The sequence below is a fragment of the Catharus ustulatus genome, chromosome 4 (assembly GCF_009819885.2).
Source record: "Catharus ustulatus isolate bCatUst1 chromosome 4, bCatUst1.pri.v2, whole genome shotgun sequence".
Classification (NCBI taxonomy): Eukaryota; Metazoa; Chordata; class Aves; order Passeriformes; family Turdidae; genus Catharus; species Catharus ustulatus.
Genome location: NC_046224.1, coordinates 38,571,637 through 38,591,268, shown reverse-complemented (window position 1 = coordinate 38,591,268; position 19,632 = coordinate 38,571,637). Strand labels below are relative to the sequence as shown.

The following is a 19,632-nucleotide window of genomic DNA, read 5'->3' as shown; positions in this document are numbered from 1 at the left end:
AAGCCAGACACAGCCCATATTCCAGAAATATAGTTATAATTAGATTTTACCTCAGAAATAAATCTTTAAAATGGAACACACAGTTAATCTAGTTTCCTACTTTCATTGCAGTAACATGGTAGCATCCTTATCAAAATTTACAGTTATGTCTGTATTAGCTATTACATCAGTTATTTCTACAACTTAGTGTAATGGCAATGGATCAGTAGATCAAAAGTAGTTCATCTGCATGACACTCCATTTAGAATACATGTGGGTTTGAACTTCTAGCACTGTCTAGCAAATTATTTATTCTACCAAACACTCCCATCATACATGCTCCTCACAACTTCCAGTTTCCAGAAGGATCCTATGGTTTTGGTGCCCACCTAAAATGGAGCTTCAGATCCAGAAGGAATCTGGTTTATGTGCTCTAAAGGTGGTCCGTGACTGAAGAAATTAATAGCAAGAGCAAATGATGGTTTATTTCATATTCACATCCAGTGCTCTGAGTCAAAATCCAATGTACACTCCACCTATTTTATTTCCATATTCCAACTATTTGTGGAGTCACTTAAATACTATACTCTCAGATTTACAAGTTGCTATAGAAATGGAAGAAATGTGTATTCCACTTCAGAGGCATGGACCATTAATAACCCAGATTATACACTACAAACCTAATGCTGTGTTTAAATACATACACTAAATTCTAAAACATCTGGAAAGACAATACTAGGCATGAACAGAACACTTGAAGCACAAAGCCTTTACGACCTTGTAGAAATCTATACTCCAAACTCAGAGACTGGATAGGTTTGTTCACTGCAAATCTGGGAGAGATAAAAGACAAGGGTGGATAATGAATGTGCATGAACATACACACACATAAATATATAGAGGTACACCTGCACAAATAAATGGACAAAAAATGCAAAGGTACCCTATGATTAGTAGTAGTTTCCTCAAGCTCTGCTCAGTGTGGAGTATTTAATGCAATGCTTCAAACTACTTGAAGGTAGATCAAAATCCTGCATCTGTTTCGGGCGCCCCAGCATCAGGGATAATGCAAAAATGTGGATAAAGGTCCAGATGGCTCAGTGCCATCTGAGCTCAAAATGCTGTTTAGTGTGGCAACAAGACAGACCTAAGTTTGATCAATTATAGCAACTCAATTTGCTAGACTATTAGAAAACTCTTATCTAGTCTGGCAATTTCTATGGGTTTGGATCTGTCTTTAGGGAATAAAGGTTGGAATGCCTTTGTCTGTATGCGTTACATGTCCTCTCAACATCAAATATGTTTCATGAAGGCAAAAAGCTGTAAAAAGAACATGGCAATGCTAATCCTCTGTCCTGGACAGAAGTCAGTCATAATCATAATAGAAATCCTGGAAGAGTAAAAAAGAAGATATTACAGAAATAGTACTATTTCTGAAGGATCAGTCTGCAGTGACTGAACTTACATACATCTCCTTGCAGACAATAGAGCCACCAAAATGGTTCATTTAATTGACTGGTTAAGAAATTAACACATTAATGTAGGTCCCACCGTATGAGGTACTACTAGGAACAGATGTTAATGCTCTTCAATAATGGGGGAATGGTCATCTAGTAGTTTTAAAATCTTTATAACTAGAATGAAAAAAGAATTTCCACTTACAATCCCACTGGAGTGATAGATAAACCAGCAAGTTCTGATTCCTGTGATAATCAAAGATATGGATGCTTTATCAGAGATATGCTGATAGCCTCATGCTGAGGAGACAAAGAAACTTCCCTGATTCTGCCTCAGGAAATCTTTGAGCTTGATCTACAAGCAAGAGAGAGACACATGAAGAGTCATCTAAATCTGATTCTGCATGGTAAAGAGAATTTGGGCAATGCTCTGAATCTTGTAGAGGGTTCATTATCAACCCTTTCTAAGAGCAAGGAGAATAAACCCATTATTCTAAATCAAAACCACAGACTACAGTAAAAGTATGTGTGTATGAATGCATGAGGACAGATATTGGGCTCGATCCATTCACTGTGGATCACTCTTGGCTGCTGGATTCCAGCAAGAGCAGATTTACAAGGCAGGATTCCAAGTCATCAAATAGGAAAGAACTAACATAGACCCAAAACTGAGCAGAGCAGGTCACAAAAGAGCAGGAACCACACTGATTTTATTCACAGATGCCACGTGTAAGACTTCTTGGACAGCATGGTGATAAAAATGTACTGTCCCCTGTAAGCAGGGTACCCACTGCATAGACTAACAGCAATTGTATATAGTAAATTAAGCTGTTCATATGAAAATCCAGAAAAAAATTGGAAAATCTCCTATTTTGTTAGGCAGAAAACAAAAACATTCATGTTACAGAGTAGCCTCAAACAGGACTAAATCCCCACAGCAAATCTTCTCTCCTACGTGACTATTTAATATGGAATAAATCTACAAACCACAGATAAGGACAATCATGTATTTCAGGATTTCAAGGAACAAACATTACCAGAGACATTTCAAAAGAACAGATGGAATAGTGAATAACAGAATCAGTAGGTAGCCACATTGGATGCATAGGCAGAGTGGTTGGACTCAACTGTTTGAATTTGCTCTTTTGAATTTGCTTGGTTCCCACACACTTAAACCTGAATAACCATTGTTCTGAGTAGAATTGTAAATATATATCTGCAACTGTCTTGTTGAAAGCATTTGAAGCTACAACTGGCCCAGTCTTGGATGTGGCAGCTATTTCAGGATTGTGTTTGGAATTAATTACCAGTGAAGTGCATTCCAGTGGCAGCAGGGGTTCTGTTTAGTTGTTTCTGCATCATCCAAGAGAGTTGGGTATGACTATTATCAAGTTTATATTTCCTCTAATCACCCACCTGCACAAATAGACTTTGGAACTGCTTCAAGCTTGTATAACCCTTGTAATACCAGGCAACTGTCTGGAAAAAACATCTCTCATTAAGTACTAATGAGAGATGATAGGTGATTTCCACCATTTCCTGAGTAACCTTTTGGGACTGCCTCTGCAAGCTGCTGATGTCTAATTGAGCTTTCAAAAACAATACCACACAGTTGCCATCTACCTTCTTTTCTGTATAATGGCCTTTTTGTTGACTTTCTCAAATTTAACAGGTTTGTAGTGAAATGATTGCACTTTTCTCTTACAGATATTTCATAGATTTCTCTATTTGCACTGTCTCAATATATAGGCACCATATTTCTGGGAGTTCAGAGAAAAGCATAGGATATAGTTACAGGTCCCAAAATATTTTGGTACCTTAGCCGTTAACTAAAAACTGGGATGCCTAATAGTCTTGTAGAAAAAACAAAAGAAAACAAAACAAAACAAAAAACAAAAACAACAACAAAAAAAGAATGGTAGTTATCGGGGATTTAGGGATTTCTGTGCTTATTTTAAAATTTAACTTATGAGTGAGAGTCACTGAATGTGATCATAGACATGCCTTAGTATTTCATAAGGTTTCTCCTCTAAACCAAAGAAATTAACCAAAGTGTGCTGTGCAGAAAAAATACTGTACTATTACAAAGGCAACAGATGATTACTGAATTAGGCTATATTGTCAAATTATTTCGGAAAGTAAACCACAAAAAGTGGTGAGAGTAAGTGCTCTCATTTAAATAACGCCAATGATAGCCATACACCCCAGGGATGAAGCTCAGTTAATAAATAATTTAAGTAGTCTTGAAGACAAACCTCCCAATATGCATCTATCTACAGCTGCAGTGAAAATCAATTAATGGAAAAACTGTATTTTCAGTTCTTCTAAGTATCAATTAATTAATAAAGCTCTTCATCAGAACACTGAAATCAAAATGGTAACCAAAAAATTCTAAAACAAAAGAGACAGAAATTATGTTTTAGAATGTTTCATAATCCAGTTATTCCTATTTAAAGTATCTAAATTCTCAAGCAGCTTCAGAGAGATTTAGAAAACTCAACTCTCACCCTGAAAATTTACATTTTGTGTTTAATATATATTTACACTGAAAGAAGTGTATTGTTAATATATATTGTATATTGTATCCAGTGTAATAGTTATATTCATTAGGCATAAAGAACTTGTCCAGCAAATAGAATATACTACTAATACACAGTCAGAATTCAGGGAATCTTTATGGGCTTTAATGTTCAATTTGAAAGAGATACCAAAGCATCTGTACCAGAGTGGACCAGTTATATAGACCAATATATTGCTCTGACAGAGTCCAAATGACTTGAGAAAGATAAAGGAAATAATGTGGATAATTTTGAAATAACACAATTCAGTTTCCAACCATTAACAGCTAATTTTTGGCACTACAAATTTGACTAAAAGACCCACACAAGTCCTGTCACTCTTACTGGCAGAACTCTTAACCACTAACAACTTCCTACTGCAAATGCCGCTATTCAATTAGGACACACTTTTGTTAAATTGATCAATAGCAAATTCTTCTTGCAGTTATAACAGGTTGGATGAGAAAAACTCTGAAAGACAACTTACACAATTGATTAGGAAATAGTATTTTTTCAAAATTTACTGAAACAATATTCACAGAGAGTTCTGATATGTTTTCACCATAATGTGAGACATAAATAGACACAAAAAGTAATGGAAATACTCTCAGATAAAAATTTAGTGTCCATCCCAGTCTTATGTGTAAGAAAATGGTTTCAATTATGCTGCACTATTTATTATGTATCTTCCACCATGGAGAGAATAATTTCTGAAAGAAAATGGACATGGGGTGAACTGCAGCTGGAGCTAGACTGGAAAGAGTATTCTTACTAACAGCTGGTTTTAATGTCATCATCCAGAACAGTTACAACCACATACAGTGATACACTGTATTACAGAAAGAATATATCCTGCTCTGGAGCCACAAAATATGAAATGGTCTTTTTGGTCTTTTCTGTTTGCTGATTGAAATAAACCAGGCTGGGTGTGAAAATATTCTTTTATATGGGTTCTTCCAAAACTGAGGCATATTAATGTATATCGGGGGAAAAAAGGAAAAGACAAATTTGACATCCTGTTGCAGTAGCAAATTATTCTACAGTTAGATACTATTAAATATATGCTGCATCTGTATGTTTGTGGTTTGACAATAGAAACCCTTTCCCACCCTATTTTGATATATAGCAAAATCCTACATCTCTTGCATACTTCAAGTTTTCTTCTGAGGTGGCATACAAAGAAAATGGAATAAAAAGAACAGAAATCAAATCTCTGTAAAGTAAGAGAAGAAAACTTTTTGGCAGCAAGCTACATGTTGCCATCAGAACTAGTAGATGAGACAGAAGCAGAGAAAATGGAAGTAAATGAGTGGTTTTTATTTAGCTTCAAATAGAACAGGAGGAATTTTATTTTTTTTTTAACACAACACTGATTACCTTCCCTAGGAATCAATGTTTTTCTATTTTTTAATAATTTATTACACTGAATAAAGCAAATAAATCTGTTCATTATGTACAAAAATGGTTTATTTTAGAAATTGCTTAATATTTTCACAAATATTTTGACTTTAACAAAATTTACCAAGCTATGCCAAGATTTCTGCTTTCCAAATGTACCAAAGTTAATAGAGAAGTTTATTAAAAATGCATAAAAGATATAATTCTCATTAAATAGAGTTCCAGTGGAACATAGGTAAACATATTAAAGTATTAGAGACAGTCTCTTAATTATTTTCACAAAACTACAACGTTTAAGTTGTTTTTTACTGAAAAAGTAAAGACAGTAGAAATAGGAGTAGTTTTGGGGTTTTTTTTAATAATAAAATCTAGTATTTCAGATCTAATTCACGCCAATGCTGAAATAAAATTATTAGCATGGCTATTCAGTATGATATAAACTAAAATTATAATCCAATTTTGACACAGTCAGTCACCAAAATAGATTCTCCTAAAGACTGCCTGTCAGATGAACCAGAAAATCTTTTTTTCATTTGTTTGGTGGTTTGTAAAAGGAAGAGTTACTGCATGGGGTGTCCGGCATGCAGCTGGGATGCACACAGGATGTACCCAGCATTTAATAGAGTTCTCATGTTCTGTGATACAGATAGAGTCACACATATTATAGTTTGATACTTGGGGTTCTCAACCTGATCTTCCACATTCCTGATATGAGACACAGAAATACAAGGGATTGCCCAAGACAACAAATCTAATAGCTAAATCAAAGTAATCACATAACAAATACTACATCTACTTGTCATCTACAGCAAGTCACAAACCATTTCCTAATAAGCTGTGTTAAACTTGCAACCTTCAATACAAAAATATTTTAAAAGCTAGAAAAATTACACAAGGAGTAAGCAGGACAGATCAAGAACATCAGTAATGCTGAGAATGCCTAGAATACCCTACGATATGTATGTTGCAGTGTCTATTGATTAAATATTCAGAGCTGAGCCACTTTATCATCTGAAATCGAGAGACAAAACAGCGGAGAAATGAATCTTCCTCAAAAGACAGAGTTCTTTGTGTGATTCAACACATATCTCTGTTGCATTTCCAGTGTTTCTGAAAACCACTTTAGAGTTTTTTACCCTTTTTACTTGGACTGCATTGCATTATAACATAACTGAAGTGAGGCACTAGCTCTTGAGCACTGGATCTCTCAATCTATAGGATTCGATTTCATCTTGATGCAAAATAGCACGATATGCAGTCTTGAATACAACAGGATAAAAAGTATGAGTTCAAGATAACTGGTTCTTCCCCAGCTTCTAAAATGGAGTAAGATTCTAACTGAAAAGCTTTGTAGAAAATTCAGCTTAAGGTTTGCAGAAAATACACAGGTGCATCAGGAGACACACAATATTGGCTAAATGCTTATTAAGATCTCTGTGCAGTGCTATACCAATTTCAAGCTTATACTCCTCTAGAATGTACCAGATGCATGCAAACTCTAATTAATAGTCAGATGAAGTTTTACTATTACTCCTAAAATTAACAATTTGATGAGTTTTACAGAAGTATTATTTCCCATTTATCTATTAAGTTACTGCCACTTATGAAAGGTACTATCATTTACATCTGCTCAATTATCAAACAACCCCATCAGTACTCTGGTGTGGAGTATTACTTGCTAAAATGGATTATGTTCCACGTGGTCTACATATATTCCAGCCCTAACTCAAAAGTACTACAAAGAATGCTGCAACTAATAATCATTTAACAAAGAAAAACTCAAATCCTGCTAAATAATATTTTCATGTGGGCTTTAAAATGCAAAACAGCCAAAAATAATTATGTTCCTTTGAATTATTGTTTTGATTTGGAAAAGGGTTTTTGTCTGACAGCATGCAGTCAAGTGTATAATGAGATCATTCTAGATGGTAATCACACCAGGATGAATGAAACTGAGCATTGGTCAGAATGCACACACTTTGATGAGCACTCATTTGCGAAAATTGTCAAAAACTCCTGTGAGGGCTGATTTTTTTCAACTGCATTTTAATGAACAATAATAAAACTCAATGAAACATCAGAAAATTTTTAACATATGTCGAGCAGAAGGCATTTTCTCTGTAAAGAAAATGGAAGCTAGTCCTTTGGAAAATGAAATTAATGTAAACATATTTACTGGAACATAGTGGATGGGTGGAGAGTGCACATATTTTTATAATGAACTGATCTCATGGTATCAGCCATCCCCCATGTGTTTTAACTTCAAGTATGACAGTGGTTTTAAGAATAACACTTCATTCTTCAGGATATTATCAGAGATGCTATCCAGGGTAGCATACGATGGGGAGCAATTATCATAATTATATACTAAAAACCTTTTAGACGGATGAAAAGGTTTTAAAGGAAAGTACATTAGAGCTGCAATATGTAAGAATTGACACGACTTGTGCAACCTCAATTCAGTCTCTTGCGCATATGCACTCTGAAGAAGCCTGTATGATTATAATGCTGATTCTCCACATGACCTCTGCTGCATCAAGGTTATAAAATGTGGGGGAAATGAACAATGGAACAAATGAAATTATGGCACATTACTCTAGAAATGTGGCAGGAGCAAAAATACTATAAATCAAGAGATGCAAAATACTTTCCCTAAATACCAAACAGAAACTCACATGAAAATATTCAAAAGGAATGTTAAATGAGATTTACTAAAGCTAGTAATTTTTAATCAACATATCTAATTTGTATCCAAGAATTCAAAAAGATCTGGCAAGAATTCATCTCAATAAATGGTGCTATTTCTTAATAGCACCTGGCATATTGATAAGATTTAGAGAAGACTAAAAGGAAGCTAATGGAGTAACCTGGGTCATTATAGGATTTCAGTCTGAGATCAGGAATAATGGAATAGCTGATAGAAATGAATAGCTGAATAATAAATGGAAGGGGCATAGGTCATGCAAATTAGCATTACCTCAGAAACACTGGATCTTATTATTTAACCTGGGTTTTTAAAATAAAATGTTACATTTGTTGGATAGAGGTAAACACTACATGTACATTTGGATCAATAAAATTTATTCAAGGGGTCTATGTTTGCAGTGGAGGAAATTAAAAAATTGCATACTGAATTGTTCCAGATAAATGTGCATGAGAAGAGTGCACTACGCAAATGGAAAAGAGGTAACAGTTTTACCATCTTTATCCTGCAGATCCATTAGGGGTAAAAGGAGTGTCAAAAGCCTACATAAACCTCATTCCTTTAATGCTCTTTGTCAGGATACTGAAAACTGCCAGTTAAATGGGCAAGAGTCAGCCAAAAAGGGATTCAATCACTGAATACTTCTGTCTGTTCTACTGTCTACTTCTCAGTTTTGATGCTGCAGTTTTATTTCAGCCCTGCAGGAAAAAATCTGATTTTTTTCAAAAGTCAAGAAATTAAGTGAAAGGAAAAGAAAAAATAAATAAAAAGAAAATAATTAATTTTTATCGTAATGCTTTGGAGTCAGAGTCTGCCACTCATGCAATGACAAAATTGGAGGATTTCCATTTACTAGTTATTAATTTGAGAATTTTATGATAAAGAGGTTTCTCCAAATACAAAATTTCTCTGTTTAAAACAGAATAACTATGGGAACAGCTGTGTTAAAGGAATCTACAGCTTTATCTCATGCTGCCCTGGACTGCTTAGAGGGGAAACCAATGTATGAACTGCTACTGAAACTTTTTATCATTTATTTTCCCTCATCTCTTAATTTGTATTGTTAATACATTTACAACTAGTCAAATTGTAATGAAAACAGTGTTTATATTGCACAACAAAAGTTAATTTTTTCCGCTCCCTTTGTAACTTCTAACAAAAAAACCCAATTCTCACATTGTATAGGAAATTGAAATAGTAAAGCATGGATACGTTTTCTTCTTTAAATATTAGGGGGGCAATATGTGCACTGTGGGTGTATCTACTGACAGCAGGCTACAGACATGTCAAGAAAGAATATGGAACAGTATTTTTCTACATAAAGTGAATACAGACCACCAGAGTCTGTGTCTTGGGTAATACCAGAAACCTGCCATACCTGGACAACCTAGGAACAAACTCCAATGTGGAAAGAACTTTCAGACTGTCTCACTCACCTCCTGAACACTACCCTAATGTAGCTAGAGTGGGCCACAACTTTAGCACGTTGTCACAACGTGATTAGGAGGTTAACAGGGTAGAAATCAGAATTACACACCTCACTCACCAGTCAACAGCCACTTCCAACCACAACAGCGTAGAAGATCATTTACAAAGCATCTTCTCCTGATTTCAGACCAAATCATAAGGGAAATACTCTCACAAACAGTGCCTTATTTTTCATCTCATAATACAAGAGACATTTTTTCCAGGCTTATATCTATACTTAATTGACTAATTCCTAATTCTAAAGAAAACCCTATCTTTTGGAAAATAATGTATACAGTGAAAATCTAACCAAACTGAAATCACTGGCAAAACATGTGTTTATATCAGTGATGTTAGGAATACATGTCAGCCTCTGAGACTCAGATCACTTGAAGCCCTCCTCATTGAGACCAGCAGGTCTATAACACCTGTCAATAAAATAGTAAACAGAGGACCACAGGTGAACTGTGCCCGTCTAGGAGATACTGTATTTTAAAAAGTCAGTAGAAAGCATCCTAATTAAATAATATCAGAAATAGGTATGAAAATATCATTATGATGAGACAAAACTCTCAAGTTTCTCATATTTTGGTGATTTGTACTTTGAGAAAATAAAGGGAACTATAAAATACCAGAGGATACTTAACAAATTAAAAGAAATTATAAAATTGTAATTCCGTTATAGAAACAGCTACAGCACAAATACTCAAGGCATAAATTTCAGGGATCTTTTCTGGTTTTGAAGGACGCTTTACAAAGTACTAACTGTACTGAAGAAAAAACCCAGGAAAATGCAAGATAGAAGAGTTATTGTATGCTTCACTCTTCCATCAGCACTCTCTTGATTTTCATTAAAAGGTCACATGAAATTAAAAATCTTAACTGTAAACATATATTAATGCATTAGACAAAATAGCTTCTGATAAGTGGGCATTATATCCTGTGGCAGACAGAATGACAAATGCAAAATATGTCATCACTGAAATTCAGGAGAAGAGTAGTTTGGTTTCTGGTACAGTGTTCTGGAAAAGATGTCTATCTTGAAACTCTGAATATGAACCTTACAGCACTGTAAAATAACCTGTTAAACCAAGTAAATTGATACATTCTGTACCACAGCCAAATTATCTCCATCTAGCTCAAACATGGGTTAAAGGAAGGAAAAGAATGAGAGAGAGAAAAAATTTATGTCTTGACACTAAATTTCACTATTAAAAAGTTATTAACTAAAAATTCAGCTGAATTTTTAAAATCATTTTCAATTTTTACTTTGAAGTAGATTTTACTAAAAAGCACATAAACATCAAAATCAAACTATTTTCATTTGGATTAAATATAGCATTTAATTGGGGAAAAGGTATCTGTTCTCCAGTTTAACCACTTCAGTTGGTATAAACATTATAACCCAGATTTGTTTTCTGAAGAATTGCTGGAGAGCTCCAACTTATCCAAAGACAGAATGTTAGGATATCTCTGTCTTGACTGGAGTTGGCCATGAATGCACTGAAGTTGGAAATGAGAAGCTTCTTAATCACTAGCATACAAATCAGTGGTTCTAATACAGACTTCCATGGAAATTAACAGGCACAAAACCCAGATATTTTGAAGACCTATCTTGAAAGGAACTACATACAGGCTAGAACTTAACTTTTCTCCCTTTAAGGGCCGTATTGTTATTGTGTTAGGGCACTGTGAGATTCTTGCTCATTCTTTCCATGGCCTATGATACTCTTTCTGTAAAGGGGAATTATAGCGTGCAAAACATCCTGGAAACTGGGAAACTTTAGTTAATAATGGGAGCATTTCTCTAAGGCAAAAAATTACTTAGAGAAGAAAATGCTTGCTGCCTAAGAATTGTTCAGCTATTAGGTTGTTATGGAAACACAACCCTCTTTCATCAGTGAACCAACTGCAGCAAACAGATGCAGGGCTCATGTTACGATACCTATGCCCTGTGCTCTCTAATGACAAGCTCTGAGTGGCTCTTCACTTCTCACTCAACACACAGACCAATTATACTCTTTGGAGATAATGTCCCCTGGAGTAATAGACAGAACAATAAGGGACATTTGATTAGCACTCATATATCATCACAGAATATTCTGATAATAATTCCTTGGAAGAGATCCACAAGATCATCAAAGTCCAATTCCTGGCACTGTACAAGATAGTCCCAACAATCACATCATGTGCCTGAGCTCTGTCAAAACACTTCTCAAACTCTGGCAGGCCTTGTGCTGTGATGTGTTGTCAGGTCCTGAAGCACTAGTAAGTTTTAATGGCCCTGACAAGCATTCTGAGGTTCTCCATTTACATCCCCACTGCTTAGAAAATTCAATACTGATGGCAGGTAGGTAGTAATGATTTTGAATATACACCACAATATCAAAAGCCTTCATGGACAGTTGTTGTTTCAGGTTTCAGAAACATCTGTGTTAAATCAGGCTGAATTTCAGAGAGTATTTTCAGCTAGTTCTAGACCAACTTACATTTCCTCCTTTATTATATTCTTCCCTCTACAGAACTAAGATGATTTTTCTTGATCATAAAATACCTTTTCTTGAAAGTATAGAATCCTGGGGAGTTAGACTGTAGGTCATGTGTTTAAGTGCACTATATCCTGCTATCTCTGGTTTGAAAAGCATACTTAAATGAAATCCAGCTCTATTAGCAGCCCCTTCTGCTTGAAGCAATTCGTGTGAGTGGCTTTCAGAAAGGCTTCTGTGTGACCCTTCAGATCAATTTGAGTTTCAAAGTGATGAAGCATCGATGACTAAAGCTACACTCTTGAATTTCCATTCATCCAGACAATTTTTTATATCTGGCAGTGTGATGGTTCCTTCTTGTGGTCACTTTTCACTGCTTTGCTCAAAACTAGAAAATAACTGCACAAAAGTGAAGGTATAAATTCATCAAGTTAGAAAATATGTATTTAAGATCTTAGTCTCAATCTGGAAAACTGAACTGTGCAAATATTCAGGATTACTGAATTCAAACAGAAATTGATGATCTGACAAATAGAACTTTAGTTACCAAGCAAAGTACTTGATGATTTTGGAAACTAAGTAAAAGACATATTTTAATGTTGATAAAAATGTTATCACAGTTAGGCTATTTTTTCAATTTAGGTTTCTAGAGAATAGTCTCCTAGATATCTGTGCGAGACAGCTGACACAGTATTATACAGCTGAGGTGATCTGACACACTGACTAGAAGTTTTCGGGTTCATTTTCACTGTAATGACAGGAGAGGAACACCAGGCTGAGGAAAAAAAAAGAAAAAAAACAAACCCAAAGCCTAATAATGCAAAGAATTGGCCAGTTTGGGGACAGTTTGATATATTCTATTAATTCAATGTCAACTACTTTTTAATTAATTTCCCTGTTGTGATTATGAGGCTCTAAGAAGAAGGTATATGTTTAATTACAGATTTATTAACTACCTGATCCTCCTTATGAGTCCCTGACATTTAAGTACAAATCAAGTAATTTTTTAGATAACAAAAAGCAACCTGACTGACAACAGCAAGATTGCTTCAAAGTACACTTAGTTGGAAGGAGGAGAATTGCTGCTAGCTCTTTTATGCTTCGGCTCCTTGCCTTGTGCTTGCCTACTATAGGCCACTGGCAGCATATCACAAATCTAGGGACAATTTATATCCCTGATAGAATCCATATGTTTGATATAACTGGGTAGAGTAGTTGTACAAGAGCTATTTTTAAAATTACTGACTTGGGAATTGCTGACTGTGCAGTGGCTGAGAGCTCAGCACAAGTGAAGCTCCATAGTATATACCTTATTTCTCAGCTGGATTTTGCAGGCCACACTGAGTTCTGCTTTGCCACAGCTCAGCTGTTTTTAGAGTTGAAGATGGCTCACTAAGGTGTCCCTGACCTGCACCCACAGCAAAGTAACATAGGAAAATACAAGAAGATATTGAACTATAATTCTCTTATCCAATGGTGATTCTCATGCAGTTTACAGAAATGTCAGTTTAGAGAAATGTCTATGAGATGCTTTATTAAAACCTTTGTTAATCTGCATAGACAGATGAAATTTTCCAAGAAGGGTGGTTGTTTTTTATTTACACAAGTTGTTTGGGAGAAACAGAGTTTGAAAAGTCCTTTCTAATTCCTGATGATACTCAAGGAGATCCCAAAATAATTTAATTATTACTGGCCATCACTCACTATTATTGAAAATTTGACATGCAAACTGCCACCTGGTCTCACTCATAGGGTGTTTCTGCAATAGAAATTATAAAAGTAGACTCAAAGGGATATAGTCCCCCTACTGGGTAGGAACATGCACTTAACTACAATTTAAAAAATTTTTTAAAATATTCTGTAATTTAGCTCAGATTTAATTCAATATTTCTCCTAAATAAAACGGATGACACTATGAGGTACAAGGCTGGACTGTGGTACAGAATGTCTAAGCTACTAAGGGTACAATTCCATAAGAATCTTTAACATCTGAGCCCCAAAAGCAGCCTGGTTGTCCACCTATATCAGAATTCTAGACTCTGTATAAGTGACCAACACCACAGTAACTTCATTAACATCTTTTGAACTTCATTTACATCTTTTTCAAGATGATTTGTTGCTATAGTTCACAAAATTTCATTCCATCCCTAAAATCAAAAGGACAATACTAATGCATGGCTTATGAACAAATAAAATTTCATAACTATTTTTCAAGATTAAATATGTCATGTGAATTCTTTTTTAAATAGAAGAGCAGTGTAAAAATTAAAATGAATAGCAGAAATGTGTCATTTATTGGAATAGGACAGTACAATATCCAACAGGACAATGTCCAACAGAGGAATCAGACTGGTTAATGAATCAATTATTTTATATTCATTTTATGAAATTGATATATGAAATTTTAACTCCGAATTTCTATTTTACTTAATGTAAAAAATGGTCTCAGGCTGCAATATTTCAGAATATTCCTATCATGTCTTAACTATTAGTTTAAAGGTAGAAATGCTGAGGCATGCTTATACACTCTGCCAAACTTATCCTATTAATCTGTCACAGAAACAAAGAACAGTTTAACTTGGACTAAGACACACAAGGAGTCTTTTTTACTCTTAAATCTGTTCTAATTAGAAGCAACTGCTTTAACTGTGAGCCTTAACTAATAAATGCAACTGTTCCTCTTCCTATATAAACCAAATTTCTTGCAAATAGACATAAAACGCACACAACACAGGATTTCAGAAGTAGAGGTAACCAACTTTATGACTACTTTTATTTGCTTCTGTTCAGTTTTTCTCCCTGAAAACTAACAAGCCTTTAGCATTTGTTGCACGGAGTTCTCATCCTCTGTGATTCCTTACCAGTTCAACAATAAAATTCAGGACAACTACAGAGTAGTCTGTTTTTTCTCCCCAAAGTCCTACATATCACATAATACAGAAATTTGAAACAGTATTCCCAAAGTCAGCATGTCTCAGTGACACAAGAACTGAGGGAAATTCAGGGAAAAAAGCATGCAAAATTAGGTATTTCTTTTAAAAATATTATTATTAGATATTATTAGATATTTCTTTTTTTAAATTATCTATAATCACATGTAATGTATTCAAGCAATAAATCTATATGACCTCAAGTGGCAGGGTGACTTCACTTACCATTACACCTAGTGCTAAATACCTTATAACTGAGAGTGACATGATTTATTTCATTTAGTCCATTTGTAGTATGAGATAAGAGCCAACACAATTTTAGATATGGCTTGCAAGCCAGGCCAGCTAAATAACTTCTACATTTATAGCTTAAAATAAAACCACATTTTCCTATAAAGCCAAATGTTCTTCCCAATAAAATGCCAAGGGGAAAATATTATAGTGGTATATGGAAAACTAAGAAGGAATTACAGCACATTTGTATTGTCAAGTCATTGATCTTGTTAGATCTTCTAAATATCATACATGTCCTCATGAATATCCTACAGCTTCCTTGGTTGTACTCCAGATCTCTGATACACACTATTTTAAACTTTACACAAAACATACTTCCAGATTAAGACATAAAAATGTCCCTTATAGGATCTGTGTTTCACACTGATCTTAATGGACTTACTATGCCTAAGAAAAATGCTTATGTTCAGCAAACAGCGCAGTTCCAAAGCCTAACATTTTAACTAGTGAAAACTCCATCTTTTCTAAAAAATACTACTTACAATGGGAAAATTTGTTGTTGAGCTCCATTACTAAGGCAAGTAATGAACTCCCCCTACCAATTTATTTGGTATATATATGGCAGTCTTTCCACTGCAATACATATGTTTATAGCAATTATTCAAGTAGAAATGTGAAAAACAAAGATAATTTGTTATTTTCTTTCTCTACTGAAAAACAACCCACAATATTGTCCTGCACAGACAAATTGTTTTTATATTATCAGAGCCAAAATCACCAAAGTAAGAAACACAGTAGTCATGCTGATGTTCAAGTCATAGTCTGGTCCATTCTATGCAATTATGCCATAAAGATGCTATCCTGTTTTGTGCCACCTTTTAGACTGCTGCTCATAATGCAGGTTCCACCAAGTCTTCTTTAGCCCAAATTTAATAGAGAGGTGGGAATTATAATCCACTCCACCTTACCTTGCAAACTGCAAAGCTGTATCTTGCTATCTGGCCCTCATATACTATGCCTGATATAGCTGTGGTGCTCTTTCAATATTAGTTGAGCTGTGAAATCAAGAAGGTGCTTCGCCTTGCATAGACCAGACCACTGACATGATGTTAGTCAACAATCATCTGTCATCCTTGTATGTTACCCAAATCATGATTCCTAATCAAGATCACACAGGCCAGAAAATCATTTGACTGTTTCACACAGGCCAGAAAATCATTTGACTGTTTCAAATAGGTCTCTGTTGCTGAGAGCTGTCATTTGTCAAAGCAGACTCTCAGTCCAATTAATTAGAGCAAAATTACTATATCCTGAAATTCCTGTACCAGGTGGTGACTAATGAAGAGTTCAAACAAGAGTAATGCAAGAGATCATATAATTTTGGAGAATATAAACAGAATTCTTACAGATAATACCACACTTACAGATAATATTTGACTTAGCATAATCATATTGGGTTTTAACTCTTTTAACTTATTGTTGTATAAACCTATATATAACACAAACAGCAGTCTGTCAAATTGTCATTTAATATTTCTCTTCATTCTCATTCACTATTTAATTTTCAAAAATGGATAAGATATTCTTTCACATAACATGAAAATGCAGAGTACTTTAAATTCTGTAGTTCCATAATGTTGTTGCTAAGCAGTACTTAGAAAAAAAAGAAACAGGTTGGCTAAAGGATTACTGCAAAAGGCTTGTCTACAAGAAAGTCTTTTGAATTTGGCTTTTTGCAACCTTGCATTTATCTAGGAAAATATTTAAACAGCTGCTTTGTTTTCACTTCTACAACATTTTCCTATTAATCTTTATTCTGATGTGAAGCTCTTATGGTAGCTAATGTAAGATCATAATCATACTGTGATCAATAGAGTACTGCATACTTAAAAATATAAACCTATATATTCTATAGATTAACACTTACACCAATGACTGCGTAAAGGATTATTTGGTGATTTACCTGGTCTTGAGGAAGGAACTCTTGCTATCTCTAGGGAACAAGGCTTTTTGGTGACTGCTATGTCTATCGAATCACAAAGACTGCTGTCATTTTCTGAAGGAACTACATCCAGAGGTACAGAAGATATTGCTTCCAATGCATAACCTCTCTTCTTTGAGTAAGATTCCTGAAATGTAAAAATTTAGGTAGGTAAGAGAGATATTTCTCAGACGACAAAGGAAAATAACCAGGCTCAATAACTATGCCTAACAAGAGTTAGAATTCAGAAAATTAAATACTGCATTCTGCTGTATCCAAACTATAACAGACCCAAAGAATTACTTGCATGCTAGAAAATAAAATTTCTTATTTCTTTAAATTTTTGTATAATACAGTCCTTGTTCACTTTACAGAAGAACTTCATTCATAAAAATTTGTGTTTAATGAAAACTGGATTACTGTTTTGCCATACCTGTTTTGCTAGGTTGTAATTCAGGGGATGTCTCGTTTTCTTTTTTAATTGTATCACATGAGAGCAACAATTAGATTAACCACTAATTACATTCTCTTCAGGGATGGTTTACAAAATGTTTATATTACATATAAGAAAACTAAAAATATGTCTTCTACATATGGATGGCAGGATCCCAGGTTGTGAATGAAGATGAATTACTGCTCTACATTTGAGCAAAATAATGACAAAAGGTCCCATAACAGCAATACATACAGAAAATTCTACTGATTAGCAAATGTTGAGGGAGGGGAAAAAAGGAATTAGAAGTTTTGCTGGTACAATAATCCAATCAAGAAGACTGTTTCTAGTTTCAAACATGAATAAGAAGATAACATCGAGTTTCAGCAGAGTTTCACCAGAGATTTATTATTTTTCATCCAGGCAGAAAGCAATTGCATGGGCAAAGACATATTTCCACATCTTTAGATGTGGAACATCCATTACATTGGACATATGGATGTCTCTGAAAGTCAAGCATCAGACATAAATCAAAAATGATATAATAAAAGGCAAAGGGCAAGAAAGCATCCTGACAGTTAGATATTATCACAGGCCTATTCAGAAAATGATTGAAGAATGTGATGTGTAAAACAAAATGTGAAATAACCATTTCTTCACCAAGAACTTATATTACCTAAAGTAAGCTATGGTTGTAGCTAACAGTGCCTTTTCAGATAAACAATTTCTGCTATTAGCAAGTAATTACATGACTCAACTCTTCGCCTTTTTTTTTTTTTTTCTGGTCATTGTGTTCATTTGATCCTTGTGAGAGTTCATAGCTCAGCAATAATTCAAGGCTTCTTGAAGGATAGGGTTACGATGGCACTAAGAGCGTTTCACTTCAAAATTCTTGATGACTTTGGTAGAGACATTTAAATCCCAGGTTAAACTAACAAAGAACATGAAAATGAACACTGGAAACAGTGATCAGGGGAAAAAAATCCTACAAATAAAATAAACAGAATACTAAGATGCATTAGTAATTTTAAAAAGAATTAAAAAATTAGTATGTACTAGCAAACAATACAAAATTGGTGGTCAGCATTCAGAAAACATATCTAAAAGTGGAATGCAATTGCATCTCCACCTGTTTCTCCCTTTCCAGTTTCTACCTAGTCAGATTATGAGCTCCCAGTATTAGGAATCTCACAGTTATAAACTAATAATAACTAGTTCCAGGTAGTAGACATAATAAGGATTACAAAATTTTGCAAGTAGGCTTCCTGCAACTCCAAATGTAACTTCATTAATTTAAGCCATTCAATTCCTTAAATGAAGTTAATAGAAAATTCTACAGAGGTATCAAAGTTGCTGAAGTGCAACTGCAGGACAAAAGAAACAATCCTTCCTTGAAAAAAAATGCATTTTTACCCTGTCCATTTAAGTCTGCTGTAAAAAGGCAGAGACAAAACTTTATTTACCAAAACAATTACTCAAATAGGAGACTTCATTTTAATCCTTGTACTCCTCTAGAAACATGCATTTAAGTCAGAATGCCAAAACCCTAATTACAGTAAATCTGCCTAGAGAAGCCCATGAAACACTGTAGCCTTAAAATCATCACAAAACACCAAAGTGAAACTGTGTTCAATGCCTGAATTCAGCTACATAAAAAAAAAAAAATTAAAAATTAATACATAAAACATTAGAATAGACATTGGATCATCACATTTGTGTCACCCAATATTCTGTCTGAAAAGGCAGCCAACAGTGCTGACCTAGAGAACAGTAAAACCAACATGAGATCAGTCAAGCATGTAGTAACTGCTTCTCCTTCTGCAACACCTCGTGGGTCTCACACTTCATAGTCAAAAGGTGCTGACTTTGTTTCACATTACCAATCCCACTTTCTAGAGTTACCTTCTCAAGTTGCCTTTAGAGCAAATGTCCCCTTTCACAGTTTGCGTACCCCCATTTTGTTTTTAGCTATCTCACCAAGTTTGACAGGGTTGTTTTATACTTT

At 34.6% G+C, this 19,632-nt stretch overlaps 1 protein-coding gene across 8 annotated transcripts in view; it reads right to left on the bottom strand.

The window, feature by feature from the left end:
* Nucleotides 1–19,632, bottom strand: part of ANKS1B (ankyrin repeat and sterile alpha motif domain containing 1B) — a 536,016-nt gene that overhangs the window by 279,321 nt on the left and 237,063 nt on the right. For all 8 annotated transcript variants that reach the window (XM_033058235.2, XM_033058234.2, XM_033058231.2 and 5 more), the window contains exon 10: nucleotides 17,177–17,342. In XM_033058235.2, the coding sequence (XP_032914126.1) occupies nucleotides 17,177–17,342 (166 nt within the window). The remainder of the gene's footprint in view (nucleotides 1–17,176; nucleotides 17,343–19,632) is intronic.